At 38.2% G+C, this 19089-nt stretch overlaps 3 protein-coding genes across 3 annotated transcripts in view; 2 read left to right on the top strand and 1 right to left on the bottom strand.

Annotated features, from left to right (window-relative positions):
- The window catches only part of LOC144637619 (uncharacterized), a 114311-nt gene that overhangs the window by 21565 nt on the left and 73657 nt on the right, over nt 1–19089 (top strand). The window lies entirely within an intron of this gene.
- On the bottom strand, nt 6623–17448 carry LOC144639269 (uncharacterized). The gene is made up of 7 exons (XM_078498568.1): nt 17184–17448; nt 12869–12937; nt 9978–10024; nt 9849–9907; nt 7787–7900; nt 7080–7364; nt 6623–6816 (listed from the first exon to the last, which is right to left on the bottom strand). Exons 1-6 carry the CDS (start codon nt 17239–17241, stop codon nt 7322–7324), a joined length of 390 nt encoding a protein of 129 aa, XP_078354694.1. The 5' UTR covers nt 17242–17448; the 3' UTR covers nt 6623–6816; nt 7080–7321.
- LOC144639036 (uncharacterized) lies at nt 13617–16719 on the top strand. The gene is made up of 2 exons (XM_078498300.1): nt 13617–15308; nt 15502–16719. Exons 1-2 carry the CDS (start codon nt 13695–13697, stop codon nt 16717–16719), a joined length of 2832 nt encoding a protein of 943 aa, XP_078354426.1. The 5' UTR covers nt 13617–13694.

The following is a 19089-nucleotide window of genomic DNA, read 5'->3' as shown; positions in this document are numbered from 1 at the left end:
GTGTCATATTTTAATACTGACTTTGCCGCTCGCACTGTGTAACTCGCACTGTGAAAGAAATAAAACAATTCAAAGCGAAATGTCTTCACAAAGTAGTCTCGAAGCGTGTCATATTTTATCCTGGTGGTTCTGTTTCATTAAATTACTAACTATTTAACACTGGTAAAAGTTACTTTTAGTTCCGGCTGTATCGATTCTGTAAAGTTTTTCGAATACCTCAGTCTGTGTGTCAACAACATGAATTTTGCAAATACAGTATGTGTTCATAAACAAGATGATCTCATCGACAAGCGTATCTATAGGAGAACATCGAAAAATGAAGTAACTGTGTTCAACTGTTTGTATTTCCTTTTAAGAGTGCGGGTCCTCGACTTGATATTATACGCCAGAACTGATACATGTACATGTTTACCAAGAACTGCAAGAACTGGAATTAGATGTCTGTCTGAATGTCTGTTGATTTCCTGTTTAACAATAACAATAAAAAAACACTCTTGGCTATAAAGCAAAAGATACTATACCACCAGCTTACCATACATGTCCAAACATAACAAGTAGCGATTCTCGGCTGGTTGAGCAACTGGAGCAAATACCAAACACATTCGAAAAGGCGATCTCCGCAGCCGTTGTCAGCCGTCGTCACGCTCTCCACTGTTGCAAGGCTGCCTGCCTTTCTCCCGTTTGCAATTTTAACACAAGTTCTCTGCCATTTTACCGCATTCACAACCAATCTCGACTCACTCTTTTTACCTCCAGACTCTTAAAAACAATTTCGATCCTTTGGAGAGCGGGGAAAGGGATAGCCTCCCACGCAGTTGTTCTTAGGGGCGATCGAGTGAAACACGATCGCCCCTAAGAACGACTGCGTGGGAGGCTAGGGAATGTTATATACGGGTGTTCGGGGGGGGGGGGGGGTAGGGGGTCAAGGTTTATTTTGTCATTGATCTTATTGTCCCACGAATTGACTGACCAGATTACCAGAATTGCAGAAGTAATCGTTACCTTAAGGTTGCTATTTTTAGCGGCTACTAATTTTAGCGATTTTTCTGAGCAAGATTTAGCGACTATTTAATTTAGCGATTTCATAATTTTTTTTTTTTTTTTAACCAGGCCCTTGTGTGGGAAATGGTCTAGGCAAACTCTCTTTCGAAGAAAAAAAACTGTGGCAGCTACAATTCTTTTGCAATGAACTTGGACTAGCTGTTTCTGTTCCACAAGTGAGGAAAAGGGCTCTTTATGTGGTCCTGTTGCAAGAACTTGTCCAGGAATGTAGTTGCATGAATGCGGGACCAAGTTAAAATGCTCTGTGTTCTATTGCGTCTGCAACTATTAAAAGCAGTGGCGGATCAAGGGGAGGAGCCATTGGGCCCTGGACTCCACATTATTTTTAGGCTAAACCGAGGCCCACGGGACCAAGAAAAATCATCTTCAAGAGCTAATTTCAGGTCAGGATGATTGGGGGCCCCACCTACCTAAAGGTCTGGATCGGCCACTGTTTAGTACACATAAGCTAACTGCTAATAAATTGTCCAATACAAAGTGTCGTCGTACTAGCCGTGCATTTAAAATTACTGTTTTATACACCTCGAGTGAGTTCTAGTACACACATCTCCAAGCTACGTGAGATCTGACAAAGAATTGTGCCAAAGTCTTCCTAACGTTGTGTGGCCCTCTGCATTTAATCGTCCCACATATACTAAAATAAGGCAAGGGGCAAACCTTTAAATACTGAGAAGTGGAGACAGGAAATGATTTCCGACCAATTTTTTTCTGCAAGGTTGGTCCTTTTCTTCTCTCTACTACAAGGTTTTTTTTCGCTGTTGTTTTTTAAGTTAAACCTCTCTTCCTGAATTCCTGTCCACCTCAGTATCTGAGGGTCAACCCTTATCTAGTTCCCAGGCTGCTGTAAGTACAACATACTTCAAGGTGGCAATTTTTAACGGCTTCTAATTTTAGTGATTTTAGCGAGTACAGAAAATCGCTAAATTAAGTAGTCGCTAAAATTAGTCTTGGTCAAATTTAATACTCGTTAAATTTTGGTACCCCCCTCCCCCCTCCCCAAAGGAAAATAAATTAATCATAGTCGACATCAAAAATTCTTTTAAGAAATGGATATCGTAACTTTGTTCTTTCTGACAATGCCGTCTAGTGATTCTGTTCTTTTACTGAACATTTATTTCCATCTAAGCTATTACTTTATGAAATACTGGTTTACACTGGGTATTTTTTTTCTAGGGCCTGCTGTTTTTTTTTTTTTTTAAAAAAAATCTGAAAATAGCTAAATTACATTGTCGCTAAATCTTGCTCAGAAAAATCGCTAAAATTAGTACCATCTTAAACCTTAAGGTAAAGATTACTCCAGGTAATCTGGTCAGTCACTTCGTAGGACAATAAGATCAATGACAAAATAAACCTTGACCCCCTCCGCCCCCCCCCCCCCCCTTTCCCCGCTCTCCAAAGGATCGAATTTGATTTTAAGAGTCTGGAGGTAAAAAGAGTGAGTCGAGATTGGTTGTGAATGCGGTAAAAAGGCAGAGAACTTGTGTTAAAATTGCAAACGGGAGAAAGGCAGGCAGCCTTGCAACAGTGGAGAGCGTGACGACGGCTGACAACGGCTGCGGAGATCGCCTTTTCGAATGTGTTTGGTATTTGCTCCAGTTGCTCAACCAGCCGAGAATCGCTACTTGTTGTGTTTGGACATGTATGGTAAGCTGGTGGTATAGTATCTTTTGCTTTATAGCCAAGAGTGTTTTTTTATTGTTATTGTTAAACAGGAAATCAACAGACATTCAGACAGACATCTAATTCCAGTTCTTGCAGTTCTTGGTAAACATGTACATGTATCAGTTCTGGACAGTTCAGTTCTGGCGTATAATATCAAGTCGAGGACCCGCACTCTTAAAAAGGAAATACAAACAGTTGAACACAGTTACTTCATTTTTCGATGTTCTCCTATGGATACGCTTGTCGATAAGATCATCTTGTTTATGAACACATACTGTATTTGCAAAATTCATGTTGTTGACACACAGACTGAGGTATTCGAAAAACTTTACAGAATCGATACAGCCGGAACTAAAAGTAACTTTTACCAGTGTTAAATAGTTAGTAATTTAATGAAACAGAACCACCAGGATAAAATATGACACGCTTCGAGACTACTTTGTGAAGACATTTCGCTTTAAATTGTTTTATTTCTTTCACAGTGCGAGTTACACAGTGTGAGCGGCAAAGTCGGTAAATATGACACGAAACTTGACCTTTGTATTTTTGTGGTCAGATCAATTATCCCCTCCTCTAAAATTAATTTTGATATGAATACAAAACAGTAAATAATACATAACATAGATAGATTTTATATTCGAGCATAAACTGTAGCCAAAGTGAGCAAAATTAAAACACATTGAATAAATCCAATCGAAATGTGTTTACTAGTGTTGCGTGACCGTGACAATTTTTGTAGTCAATACATGAAATATTTACTATGCGTTTACTTCTCTCAACGGATGGTTTTTCAATTGCCCGGGCTGGATTTTTTATATGTTACAGTACCATAATAGTACTTGACGCCGATCTATTTTTTATTCCAAATTTCGATGTACCAGGACACGATTTTTGCCACCAAAGTTACCCTTGTTTCAAGTGTTTGCCAAAGTGCTCAAAATACCAATTTTCGGGCTTTCAAAAAGATCTGTTTAACTGCATCGTTTTGCAATATTTTTAAGTTTCTGTGTAGTATATTGGATGCCCTGCATACCTACCAAAGATAAATTTCATACGTTCAACCTTCTTTCCGTATGAGTGTTTTGAATACCTACAAAAATTCGACAAAATTTTATGGCGGCGGGGACGCGAAAACGGCATTTCACCTTTTGCCGATTTTCTCAAATATAAAAACGCTTTGAAAATTTTAAATGTCATTTTCGTAAATAGTTCACCAAAGGGTTTCTTTTGACTGAATATGAAGAAATGCGAATTTGCAGTTTTGAAATTTTTTTCTCGAAAATTACAGTCGGTAGCACTTAAACTCTACAAGTGCTATTAAATTCAACAAGCTATGTCAACACTAGCTAATATTGCAAAGTGTTTTGCGTAATTATAAAAGTTAACTTCGATTTTCGCAAGAAACTATTGAGTCTATTAAATGACATGTTTTTGTTAATACGTTTGTCGTTGGTATATAACTTGGATCTGTTAGTAAAAAGTTGATATGTTTACTTATCTGTTATGGTTAAAAATTCATAAGTTGAGTTTGACGAAATACGACCTTAAGTTATACTGAGTGGACAGTTTCTTGGAAAAACAGAAAGATAAACCGTTGTAATTATTCTTTTAAATTGTTAAATTATTTTTCCCTTTTTCTTGTCAGAGAAAGTAGATTTTTTTCTAAGAACGGATCAAAAAAAAATATACAGCTCTCACAACAAGGAAAACAGTTTCAATTTTCACGTTTAATGTCTTAATTATGCCTGGGACGGTAAAAAAAAAAAACAACCTTAATATTTTAATATTCCTTTAGAGTGTTGACAAAATAAGTGTGACTTTGCTCGCATCAAAACTTAAATTAAAAAAAAAAAAAGATGACTTTGCTCGCATCACCTGCGGAAGCATTTGATAAAACGAAAGAAAAAACTTCTAACAACAAGACTACAATTCTTTTTACCCGTAATTGCCAAGAATGCTACTCTCAAAACATGCAAACAAAACATGCGGGAAAATTATACGTGTTCTACTTTTAATTATTCAATTCGAATGGTTTGGCTTAATTATAACCGATGCATAAAAACCTCAAGACGTTTTTTATTAAAAGGCTTTCAAGAAGCCAGTTTCGACATAAGCCCCCGTATAAATTCATCGTTATAAATAGGACTGTCGAATTATATTTTTTCGCAGAAACTATTTCTCTACACTCACTTTACATTTGGGAACAGTTTCATCTACACGTTTTGAACACTTTAGGGTCTGTGGGAGGTTGTATTTTAGTTTCAAATATTCAATGCGAATGGCTAAAAGCTAAATTATTATTCTTGTGTATGAACCCGTCAAAACATTTTTTAATTGAAAGACTATAAAGAGGTCATTATTATAATTTGAGTTTTAAGATATACGTTACCGGTATATTAGAGTTTACTTAACATTTTACTGTTTTTGGAATGTTGACAAAAACAAACGTGGCTTAATTTAGCTTACATCAGCTGCCATAGCTTTTGTGAAAATGCGAAGAAAAACAATTGTTGGAAAAACTTAAAACAAGACTACAATTTTTACTGTCTACAATTTTACTCTTTTAACTTGTTCGCGGAATTAAGAATCTAAAAACGAAAAAAAATGCAAGGATGTTTGTGTGTTATTAGCGCTCTCGAATCCAGGAAAATTATTCTTAAATTAATATTCAATACGAATGGAGCACTCTTAGTATTTTGGGCTTTCAGGCACACTTTATAATTACAAGAGCGCGAAGACTTTAATTCCATTTTCAATCCCCATATGTAAATTTTAAGTTCTAAAAATCTTCAAGATATTAAAGTATCTGCAAAGTGCTTTGAACTGCTCATCCTTTATATATATTTTAATAAAGACTGAATTTTTTGGCGATACAATCAATGATACATGTCCGTATATACGAAAAAAAAAACCTTTAAAAACAACTCGTGGAGAATTTCATTTTCAGTGTAGATCTAGCATAAAGTGTCCAAACTTTTCTTTGTTGATAGATAGATTACGGTAGATTGTTTGCATCCCACTAATTGATGTTTAATCAGTGGAAAGAGCGAAATAAATTTATACAAGTTTTTCATATTTATGAATTTTATTTTTCAAATTAAAACACAATACGACTCGCAATAGCTGCGGAAAGCGATTGTTAAAAGGAATAAAGAAAATTATTGAAGCAGGCGTCAGAAAACAAGATGAATATTCTCCTTGTCTCTAGAGAATTTTACGATATAAACAATATATTTTCAATTTTAAAAAGGAACTAAAAGTTCATATCAAGAAATGAACTCTTTTACTTTACGTTCATTTATGGTTGCTCGCTAAGCCGAAAAAAATAAACGACTGTCGACGTAGCATTATTGTTCTTCGCTTGGCTGACAACAAAACTCTTTCAGCAACCTCGAGCTCCTTGTCAGAGCTGATAGTTTTTGTGCGTTTTAAGGCAGAACAAGATAGCGCAAAAGCAGTGTAGGCTGGTGGCGAATGTGCAGTATTTAGCACAAAAAGACGAGATGTTTTTAATGCTTCTTTCAGGAAACGCGTGGAAGACGCGGTGGCCTAATGGTTCGCGCGCTAAACCGCTAATACAGCGGTCTGGGTTCGAGCCCTGGCCAGGGTCACTGTTTTGTGTTCTTGGGCAGGACACTTTACTCTCATAGTGCGCTAGTGCCTCTCTCCTCCCCGGTGTATAAATGGGTATCGGCGACATAATACTGGGGTAATCGGCCCTGCGATGGACAAGCATTCAATCCAGGGGGAAGTAGAACTACTCCTAGTCGCTTAATGCTACAGAAACCGGATAAGCTCCGACGGTATGGGTCACTCGACGAAGACTTTACCTACCTATCTTCCTTTGGAATTCGAGGTACCGGTGTATTAACTATCCCCACTACATCAAACAAACGGCTTGTGTTCATTGCTTCTTTTCTTTATTATCTTTAACTTACAGAATTTATTTTTTGTTTTATTTTACTTCCACGTTTCTAGTATCTTGTGTCCTAGCTTGTTTTTTCCTTAACCAGTTAACCTGTTAACTGTTATCAAGTTTCTTGAATTAATTCAAACCGATGAGTCCTTCATTGCCTGATTGCTACTTGGAATCTGTGGAGGAAATAAAAAAAGAACTGAACGCTGTTGCAGATTGAGTGGGGAGTTGTGTGCGAAGAAAGGCTCATGTAAAAAAAGAGAGGGTTCATTTATTTTATTTATAGTTTTATTATTTATAGTTTTGGTTTGTGGTTTTGCGCGCTCCCAAGGCAATCTATCGAAAATTACGCGCATGCGTAGCCAATCACATTGCGAGTTTGCCTAACAGTCAGTCACTGCGTTATGCTACTAAAGAAAGTTAGAAATTTTTTTCTCACTTGACAATCCAGGTGAGCCCGCGTTACATTCGTCAGTATCACAGCAGTTGACAGCACATAGTCCTGGTATGAGTTCACAGGCCCTTTTGTAAGCATCACACTTTGATTTCGTGACGCACGACTTCCACACTGAAATTTTGCCAAACTTTTGAACCGATGAGACCGAAATGCAGCAATCCGTTGATAATGAACATGTCACCAAGTATTTAGCTTTGTCTGCTACCAGTTTATCCTTTGCGCATTCATCGTCCGTACCGGTACAATAGTAACAATCGATGCTGCCAGCTTAAATAAAAGAAAAAAAATAGCTCAGTTAAGGCGCATGTGTTGTTGACAAGTACAGTGGAACCTCGATTTCACGAAGTGCCAAAGGACTGGGGAAATTGAGATTGCATTGAGATTTTCTTCACTCGTCGTTTAGTTATTCACTAAAGGGCGCGTAGGGTGTGGAGTTTCCAGTGTTGTGGTCTTGTTTTTGTCCATTGGGCTGTGTACTGTGAAATGCTCGGAGATACTAGTATAAGCTACTCTGCAAATCCGCGCGGGGGTAAAAAGCAAAGTAGTGATGATTCACTGATCACAGATTACGGTCGTCTTTAAGTTTTTATTTAAATGAGGTACGTTCATGCTTTGGAAAAATTTATGCTTTTTCTCCGAAGTTAAAAAAAGACACACAAAATGGCAGAATTGACTAACTACGACCTTACCAGAGACAAAGTTCCAGCAGAAGAAAACGGCACAAAGGACAAGAAAGTACTTCATTTTTAGTCGAAGTTGTTCGGTGATGAGAGTCTGAGGTACTGAATGGATATCTCGCAGGACTGTGGGATAATAAGCATGTTATTAATATTAATTATATTTATTATTACACTATTACGTCATTTGACCATATGAGGTCAGTGACAAAATATAACACATGACGAGCTTCTTGCGAATTTGAAATCGTGGACCCCTGCCGATGTTCTGCAGTTTTTTACTGCAGAACATTAGCAGGGGGTCTAGATTTTTCGACACGTATGAATGAAATTCCTTGACGCCTCTTCGCCAGAGATGTGTTAAGGAATCAATTTACTCGAATATCGATCTGTCAGCAAATGTTCACGTCCACCAGGTTGATCGACAGAATACAGGAATTTTTTTAACTAAATATACCACAGTACGTATACAGTCGAAAATGCCGGAAAACAAGGATGCAAACGGACAACATTCACTGAGGAAACCAGCGGATTAACTAAGACGACAATAACCAAAAATTATTTGCAAAACCGACCATTTGGCCATGGGATGAGTTTAGGAAGCACGACGGCTTATTCAGTTACGAAACAAAACATCTTCCGGCGCTAAATTGTGTCCTTGTAAGAACAAAATTCTCATTCAGATAGAATTTTACTCTTATCCTCAAAGAAACGGGTTTCAAAGAGCGCAACGGCATCTTAATTTGCGATAAAGTTTCAGACGCTAAAAATGACTTTCATCGCAAAACGCGGGAACAAAATAGTTACGTAACACACTCAAACTTAGAGATATTCAACCAAGTCTTAACTTCCAGTGAGACTCAATCCGAGCAAAATTGTTTGTTTATTGGCATTGTTTCCAAAAGTCACGTTTTCTTGTTTATTTTCATTTGTCGTCTTTTGTACATAATCGTAGATCTATTTACAAAGCAGGAACTAATCTAATCTTTCACTTGACAATGACATCACGAAGATGTCGAAACGTTGTATTTTATTATCGCTGATCTTTATATTCAAAAAATATCCACAAGCTTTGCTTATCCGACGTGTAATTGTAAATAATATCAAGAAAATTATCATATCACCCACAGGATTAGTTCACGTCTAATAATTTTCCAAGGCATAGAAGGACGCCCCGTAAATACCAAGCTTAACTAACTTGAAGGGGTAATGTAAAGTATCTTCAAATATATTTTTTTTCTAAAAGCCGTATCTCGGGATTTTGTAGAAGCTCGAATTGACGATGAAACTTAAATTCTGCAATCTGCCTTCCAGTTCAATATTGTTTAAAATTGTTCAATTTTCACAGTTAACAAGTTGCGTGCTTTTTGCGCCAATTATTGTCAGGGTCGGATCAATAACACATGCAAATTACTTGAACCACATTTAGCTTTTTAAAACAGGTCAATGAGTCGAAGCTCAATCCGGCCTGTGCATAGAAAGACGAGGGGAAAGCAGTGGAAAATAGAGTCAAAATTTCAAGATAGCACTTTGTAAAAAAGTAGTACAGTACATATGTAAATAAAATAATGTGTTTGTTTTACTTTCGACCTTAAAATGACTCGTATATGCACAGCTTATTTCGCAGGTAACATGAGAGTCAAGACTCCCAATTCTCGACAACAAACTTTCAGTCCTTGCCTAAACCGTTATAAACCGGACTGGACTTAAAAACAATGAATTGGAAAGAACAACGCTGAAAAACTATTTTCATTTATCGACGTTAACAATCATGGCTGGGCGTCCTGATCAATCACGAATTGAACAAAGCACTCCTGTTTAACCACGATTATCCAGTCGCCTAGCTAGGTTTTTGCTCGCTAATATCGTAGGCACTGGACAAGATTAGTTTATACTGTACTGACCTTGAGAAATTTTCTTTTCTTGTTGACGCTCCAAAAAGGCATTGGCGATGTGCAAAATAATGTTTTTCTGTATTAAAATCCTAACTTTTAAGAAACAGATTTGCGGTTGCACTTTCGGCTGCGAAAGAATTCAAGACTAACTTAACTGCTAACTTAACTGTACAACTCACCAAAGTTTGAAAGTACTTCGCTTAAGATTCTGCTCTAGAAACGCAGCACAGTCAACTGGCTACTGAAAAGAAAAAATTTCAAATCATGTACGAAAACTTACGGTAGGGCGCGTCAAAAAATGTACTTACCTCTCCGAGATTTAGTGCGAAATGAAGCAAGTTCTTTGAGCCAGCTTCTTAAGTAGGGGACGCGGCATAATTGAAAGAAAACAAAGAAATAATAAAATTAATAATTTATCATTCAAGACAATTCCAAAATAGAACGCCATTACATACTTACTAACGTGGTAGTAAATAATGTCATTGTGTATGGGATTTCATCCGTTGATTCTAGAAACTGGCAGTAGACATGTTTATAGTTAGGGGTTCCTTTCGATAAAATTTGTTCCATTTTATGCATTTTTTGATGAAATTATTCTTATTTAATTAAACGTTTTTCGTCTTAAAACAACCAAACAATCAATTTGTGCAGCATTCTGAATTACGCATAAGAGCTGTTTAACTTGCTCCAGGCACAGTTAAAACAGTTGCTGCAAAAATACAATTGAAGTTGAAGAGGTTGCTACCTGGAAGTAGTTTTGACGCCGAGTGTTTCTTTTGCATTAGCTCAGCGGACATAATATAATAAATCTTTGAGGTCTATGTATTGTTCAGTTTTTTTTTTTTAAAAGAAGATAAACATCTATAATCATAGGCGTACGAGGCGGGGGGGGGGGGGGGGGCGAGGGGGGCTGCAGCCCCCCCAGTGCCAAAATTTTTCGGGCAAAACGCTAAGAATTCGGGCAACAAGCCAGAGAAAAAAAAATAAGCAGACAAACCTCAAAATTACAATCAAAACGAATTATATCAACAGAAAAAAATATTGGAAATATACCGAACTTTGTAGTTCAAAAGTCCAAATTTCTCATTAATCTGCTTTCGTTTCATCTTGCAAATTGCTATAATCATATTCGATTTTCTCGCAAATTCTGCACGATTCAGCTGCAATCAGCTTTTCCATAGTTTGAACGTTTGCGAGCGGTGGACCCAAAAACAAAGCTGCGATACGGTTACAAATGTAAGGAAGCTAATGCTTTTGACTCAAGTGAGCTCAAAACTTTCAACAATATGTTTCAACCCGTTCATCTTCTAAATGTTTCACGCATTTTAAATAACTTTCAAGTGGGGGAAAACAATGTAAATTGCCTCCTAAAAATACTTTCATTTTTGCTGAACTTACGTGAATAAAAAAAATTTCCGAAGAAAAAGGATTCAGTGCATTGACATCTTTGGGCAACGTCACGAGATTAATTTAACGCACGTTCTGTTGTCCATTTCGTATGCCTGTTTATTCGGCTTTCAACCCATGCCATTTTTTTTTTCGGGCAACAAGGTCTCCGCCCCCCCCCAGGTCCGAAGGTGCCCGTACGCCTATGTCTATAATGGTGTCTCAGTTGCAGCCAGTTCGCAACGTACATTATTGCCTTTTGAAAGGCAAACAAACCTGTCATACTGTGTGAAAACACTTGAAAATATTTAGCTTTTTCTAGAGCATAACAATACCAATCACTTATGTCTAGTTTAAAAAATGCCAATGTCGCTGTTTACTTTGCTTAAATTATCTTTGTCGCTGTCGTAATTTCACGGCGGCTTTCTTGTCGTTCGTCGTCATTTCAGTTCCAAACTGAGCGTCACGTTAAAAATTTAAAAATGCGTTCACTCGCGACATTCTTTCGAATTCACTCATCAGTTTCTTGTTGACGTTCCAAACTGTCTTGCGGTGTGCAATCTGTAGTTTTAATACTTAAACAGCTTAACGTTTCAGCCAAAAGATTTACGTTTGCACTATCTATAGATCTCTATAGAAAACGAACCAACAACTGAAAAAATTAAAAACTTATCAAAGTTCGAATCCACGCACCGCGTATGAGAAATTAAGATAGGCGTTTGTTAAAAAAAATCACAATTCAAAAATGATTACTTAATCATCCGCTTCCAAAAGTCTACATACCTTTCTCAGAGTTTTGGTCGTGAACTTAAGATTAAAAGCGTTTTGTCGCTTAGCTGTCTTTGTGTCGCCTCTAGACAAAAGATAAGGAGGAAACAGTCAATAAATAGCCTGGTTAATTATCACTGTTTTGGCAAGGCCAAGTTAAAAGTCATAACACACTTAGCAATTGAGCGTAACGACGAACAGACTATTGTGTAGATGATTTCATCCATGGATTCTAGGAAAGACCAGAAGTTTTAGTCAACGTATATCACGCTGGTCATTCATTTTTATAGACTGATTATACTCTGTTTCTATGTCTTAATCATCTAGTAAAGATAATAGCCAAGTCCCCACATCCAGTAGGGCGTAGTTAGAACCCAAGCCTCAGGCGAGGGCTCTATCAACCATTCGAGGTAGTGAAATAAAATGCGGCCATTTTCTTTTATCAGTTTATAAAGACACATAAATTAAAAGAAGATTTCATTCATTTTATGAAATTACTACACTCGATGCAAAGCAGCGAGGTTAATTCAGACGTACCGTCGTCATATATATTCTTTGTACTCCGATGAAGAATAGCTCTTTGTATGAAAAAGCTATCCACGAGAATATTCTATAACGATTTAAACCTCGCGAATGCAATCAAACTCAGACTCAGCTTTAAGCACATCCATCAAGTCCAATTTCTATATTCATAGCTCTTTCTAGATTCAAATATCTTCTATCCTTAGAAGACTAAACTCTGCCTGAACAACAACTGAACCGGCTGTAATTAGTTGGTCACTATTTTGGTGTAATTTGCCCGAGGCACACTGTATAGTTTTGGTACTAAAATCTGCCATCGAAAAGGCACTGCCAGAGAAATAACATTGATTACATCGTTAGCTTTTTATCATTTTGTAAAACATTCTTGCTTACAATCGTAAAGCACCCTCAAATTTGATATAATTCGAAAAAAGAAAAACCAAAGGAATGCAAATTACAGCGGTTTGCAAACTTTGATATTATTATTATTATGCATGAAGCTCTATTGTCGTCAAACACATACCTTTCTCAGAGTTTGGTCGTAAACTTAAGATTAAAAGCGTTTTGTCGCTTAGCTGTCTTTGTGTCGCCTCTAGACAAAAGATAAGGAGGAAACAGTCAATAAATAGCCTGGTTAATTATCACTGTTTTGGCAAGGCCAAGTTAAAAGTCATAACACACTTAGCAATTGAGCGTAACGACGAACAGACTATTGTGTAGATGATTTCATCCATGGATTCTAGGAAAGACCAGAAGTTTTAGTCAACGTATATCACGCTGGTCATTCATTTTTATAGACTGATTATACTCTGTTTCTATGTCTTAATACTCTAGTAAAGATAATAGCCAAGTCCCCACATCCAGTAGGGCGTAGTTAGAACCCAAGCCTCAGACGAGGGCTCTATCAACCATTCGAGGTAGTGAAATAAAATGCGGTGCATCGAGTGTAGTAATTTCATAAAATGAATGAAATCTTCTTTTAATTTATGTGTCTTTATAATCTGATAAAAGAAAATGGCCGCATTTTATTTCACTACCTCGAATGGTTGATAGAGCCAATCCAGAGGATGAAAGTAATATATGCACAAAGTGAGTTCCTCGTGTTGGTTGAAGACGCTATAAGGCAACCTGATCTGGCAAAGTCGGTCCAAAGGTACCAAAGGTACCAACTTGCTATCGATGAAAAATTAGGTTAGTGATACATCATTTTCAAATGATTTTACCTAATTATTAGGATTTTTCTTTTTTCTTTCCCTAATTTAAAGGTAGCGATCAATGGAATTCTGTTTACCTTTCCGAACCTCGAAAAAAAAGCTGTAGTCGCTTTGTATTTTCAACATAGAATAACAATGGCATTCAGCTTGAATCCTAGACCACAGCCCAACAGTACATGCAAATCATGCTTGTGTCACACAGAAGGCATCAAAGGCACAATCACATCTTTTACTGAAATAAGTTGGCAGACGTTCAAAGAGTCAGCCTTTCTGCGAAAAGATTCAATCTATGAAAGTATGCAAGAAAAGTGGGATGTTGGTCCTTTTGGTGGGTATCATCGTGTGTGTTATCAAATGTATACGGCAAAATCTCACCTCCAGCGAGTTGTTAAAAAGCGAAAATTAGAGGAGGTATCCGAAGAAGAAGACATTTCGGAGGTGCAAAAAGAAACTCCTCTGACACGTTCTGCCCTTCAATTAACGGACATTAAAAGATGTATAATCTGTCAGGATGAAAAGGTAGACTCAAAAAATAGGAGAAGGAAGGAGAGCCTGACAATGTGCCAGACACGAACTGCTGGAGAATCTCTTTTAAACGCGGCAAAAATTAGGGGCGATCAGAGAATTGTGCTGGAATTACATGATCGAGATTTGATTGCGATAGAAGTTTGCTATCACAGGTCATGCTATCGAAAATATACAAACGTGAAGATTTCAGAAGCGAGCAAGGAGGAAAGTGATGAGATTGAAAATGAGATATTTGAGGAAGCATTTCAAGAACTCAAGAATGAGTTGGAAAATAAACTGTTTAAAGAATTCGAAGTGGTTAAGATGTCTTCGCTCAGAGATAGATATGTAGAACTGCTCTCATGTAGAGGCATATTTAGACCAGAATACCGCACTGAAAAGTTGAAAGGTCGTTTAATAAAATCGTTTGGTGAGAAGGTGGGCTTTTGGCATCCAAGACATCGTTCTGAGACGGAGTTGTTGTATTATGACGAAGTACCCAAAGGGCAGGTAGTTGAGTGTGGATACCAGCGAAGCTTTGAAGAAGAGATATGTCGAGACAAAGAAGATGAGGAAGCTGTTCACCACGTTTATCACTGCGCAAAGACCATCCGTACTGCCCTTATCAATCATGATATCAAAATGCCGTGGCCTCCCTGTGCAACTGACCTTGACCTCACGCAAGATAGTGTAGTTCTCCCACATGTCCTCTACAATCTCCTTGCTTGGATTTTAACTGAAGACAAAGATACTCAGCCAATAGAGAACAATGAGAAAGTGACCATAAATGATCCCGCTGTTCATCGTCTGATCCTCTCATTAGGCCAAGACCTAATCTACAACGTTTCCAAAGGGAGACAAAAAACACCCAAACATGTAGCATTGCCAATAACTGTTAAGAATCTCACCGGATGTAAAGAGGTAATAACTTTGCTCAATCGTTTTGGACATGGCATTTCATATGAGCAGGTACTTTCCATCGAGACGGGACTGGCAGAGAAGCAGATGGAGGCTGAGGTCCAAGGGGTGGTACTACCAAGCAGTGTTCGGCCAAATTTGTTCAGCATGTTCTGCTGGGACAATATTGATCTCCTTGAGGAGACTCTGTCTGGCAAAGGAACAACCCATTGCACAAATGGAATAATAGTTCAGCGACAAGTCGCCTGGTGTGAACCACCACCTTCACTAGAAAGACAGGACAGACGGAGAGGAAGGCGCACACTACAAAGTGTGCCAAGCCAGGTAATTTTCCGCATAGTAAACTATAATTATTTCATTTAAGATACAATACATTACATTGTAATTTTTCGTTTCATTTTTTTGTTTGATTGACTATTATGAAAAGAGAGTTTGTAGTTTGTAAAAAACAGCATTGGTGAAGTACAAGTATTGGTTGGCTAGATAGCAAATATAATATGCTCTTACTTTAGTTTAGGTTCATCAGTACAATGCAGGAAGACGATGTGGTCCAGGAACATACGAAGAACAAGTTGTTGATTTCGTAAAAGAAAATGCAGATGCTCACTGTTCTGCAAAGGTGAAAGATTTTGCATGGTTTCTTTCAAGGCTTCCTTTGAATGAAGATGGTGATACTACTGACGCAACAGTAGAGAGTCAGCAGTCTGTCCCGGGATGGAGTGGGTTCAACATGGTGGTCAACAGAAATGATGTCCCCTGTAAAAGTGTTGTTGGTTATTGTCAGCTAATAGATGCGTCGCCAACCGAGCTTTCCACAGTCTACACTTTGCTCAAAAAGTCTGTTACTATGGCAAACCGTCTTGGCCTTGATGATACAGTAATTGTGTTAGATCAAGCAATCTACGCAAAAGCTTTAGAAGTCGTATGGAAGCAACAACAAGAGTTCAAAAGCGTAGTGCTTATGATGGGAGACTTCCATGTTGCCTGTGTGTTTCTTGCGGTCATAGGAAAACGTTTCGGGGACGCTGGGCTGCGTGATCTTCTGACAGAGTCCAGAATAATTGGAAGTGGGTCACTGAATGGCGTGTTAGAAGGGAAACACTACAACCGTGCACTTCGCATACACAAGGTTGTCCTCGAGGCCTTGATGCGTCTCAACTGGCAAGCCTTCATGCAGTGTAACAGAGAATCTCAACGCAGCAGCATTACCCGCCAGCTAGAGGCTGTAGAGGCAGCACGACAGAATGTAAGAGAGGGCCCAACATCTGTCAACATTCAAGCACTTACTGGTAATCCAGAGCTTAAAGATCTCCTACAAAGCTTTGAAGATTTCAACAGGTCATCAAGTGGCAAGATGGGAAAGTTCTGGCAGTCTTACATTGAAATGGTCACCCTGCTACTGCGCTTCATACGGGCAACGAGAGAAGGAATTTGGCGCTTACACCTTGTGTGTGTCAAAGAGATGTTACCGTGGATGTTTGCTTATGATCGTACTAATTACGCACGGTACCTTCCTGTGTGTTTGTGCGACATGTTAGCCCTCGAGCAGAACCACCCATCTGTGCATCAAGCAGTGGACTCTGGCGATTTTGTTGTCCAAAGGAGCTCATGGACCAAAGGATTCAAATTACAGCGGTTTGCAAACTTTGATATTATTATTATTATTATTATGCATGAAGCTCTATTGTCGTCAAAACACTCGTTTAAAATTTACGTTACTTCAAAAACAGTATAATCTTGATTATATTCTAATTGTGCAACTTGAATGGTTTTTATGTAATTAAGGAATCGAATATATGCGGTGCGTGATTTGGCGGCTTTAGACTTACAGTCGGGCTTGCAAAAAGCACTTGCAAGCACGCAGTATCTTTTTAGAAAGCTATTTATGCAGCGCGAGATTTAAATGCATGGGGAGCAGGGATGGCGCAGTGGTAAAAGCGCTCACCTCCCACCAATGTGGCTCGGGTTCGATTCCGGCCCGGCGCCATATGTGGGTTGAGTTTGTTGTTGGTTCTCGTCCTTGCTCCGAGGGTTTTTCTCCAGGTTCTCCGGTTTTCCTCCCTCCACAAAAACCAACATTTCCAAATTCCAATTCGATCTGGAATTAGTGGGATCAAGAAGAGCCACCTTGTGGAAGATCCCACTGTAAATTCCCATTTATTTATTTTATTATTATTATTTTATTTGTTATGCGTTTACCCGTGTTTTCGGGCGAAAAAAGCTGCTTTCTCGACCACAGGTACGTTCGCTGCGTCATCCGAGTCAAGGCCCAGACCGCCTAGCCCAGCGGCACTGTTTGCGTCATGTCAAATTTAACTCTTGCCCTCTCCGCCGGGAAAATTAGTCATAACTCGGCTTTCGCCGAAGATTTGAATTTGCCGCGAGTGTAGTAATCGGGAATTTTGAATCTCCCTCGTGCATTAGCAGGTTGTTGTTTACGCCGACCATGGGACTACCTAATATGGCCATCTCAAAACACCTTAACAATACCTATTGTTTTCGAATTTTCGACCCATTTCTTGATACGAAATTACCCATGTAAACAAAAGACTCAAAACAACACACTAGTATACCACTGTAGATACCGGAGGCATGACGGCTTTTCACTCGCAAAACGTTTCTTTTTGGCTAAACACGATGAAGCTCGAGAGAACCGGAACAAAACACTGAAATGTAACATGTTTAAATACTCAACTTGATGATTGAGATAATCAACTTGAGATAGATGAAAGATTTTAATTCTAAATGTCTATTTTTTAAGCCTAAGTTCCCAATGAAACACCCGGAGAAAGAATTCCCACAGAGCCACAGCCTAAAAGGCTAAGCTGCTCTGCTGCTTCACGGATAAAGCCAAACAATATTTGGTTTAAAAGATTTAAATATTTAAGAGCGAATTTTTCCCGTGACCGAGTGAGAGGTGGTACAAAATTTTAAACAAGCCTACCCTCAATTTTTTTTCAGAGATACCTTATGGTGAGTCGATCAACGTGCTATGATTTTTTCTTTAAGAGCTATCTTTGTTTGGCAGAAAAAAAATAAAAACTGTCACGCCTGCCGACTGCCATGAAATGGTCGAATTTCATACCACGATTAAGAGCATAAGAATGATGCTGCTCACAAGCGCAAAATAAAGCAGACTTCTCTCGATTTTGTGTATTTGTTAAGGAGGCATTTACAAATGATTTGAGTCTAAGAACAGTATTGCAAAGATCGATTTGAATATTTAGAGCCTGTTTAAAAATTACAAAAATTTGATTGCTTAAAAATCTCATTTTGGAGCATTTTTTCAAAGAACTCTTTTCCTATGCGGTATAACTCAGAATCACTTAAGACTTGGGTTTTAATAAGCGGAAATGATGTTCTTTTTAATGGTATAAAAATCAGCCTTGGGCTTTTAATTGCTACGAAGAACTTCCCCTTTTAATTTGGACGAAATCACAACACCGACTTGTCAACAACCGCAAATAATCGAATAAGGCTCGAATTACGCTTTCCCTTCTCAAAGCCAAAATTCCGACAAAATCTTATTAGTAAACACCCTATTTGATCCAAAACTCAATATTTAGCTTACCTGGCGTAACAATTCGTTGAAGATTGCTTTGTATCCTACTTTTGTTTCAAATACGTTACCAGCACTCGAACGGTGTTTACCAAATCACAGTATTCAGAATTCCCGAGAATTTCAAATCAGCAATAACTTTGCCAGAACTTTGCCACCGCATTCCGGTCTTCACAGTTCCAACCACATTTAGTGAAAACGGCCAATTCATAGAAGAAACTTGCTTCACAGATTAAAAACCGCGTTTTGGCCGTTGTTTTTGCAGAAGATCAACTAGAGCGAAAATGGCGGCTTGACATCTGTCACGCAATGATATGTCACTTGAGGGGAGGTTACCCATTGAATTAAATTTGGTGGGCTATGTACTTTGAGAAATACCGTAAACTTTCGGTTATAATCCTTGGATTTATACAACTTCGTACGTGGTTTTGGTGGGGCTTAATATAAACGTAATGGCACATAAACGGGGTAATAAAAAGTCTAAAAACCCTTTCAAAAAAGTCACGGCATATGTAGATGAAAGTACGTTTTCACGTTAAAAAAAAA

This window comes from Oculina patagonica, chromosome 14 (assembly GCF_052425735.1).
Source record: "Oculina patagonica isolate OP01 chromosome 14, crgOcupat, whole genome shotgun sequence".
Taxonomy (NCBI): domain Eukaryota; kingdom Metazoa; phylum Cnidaria; class Anthozoa; order Scleractinia; family Oculinidae; genus Oculina; species Oculina patagonica.
This window is presented reverse-complemented; position numbering and strand designations above follow the sequence as displayed.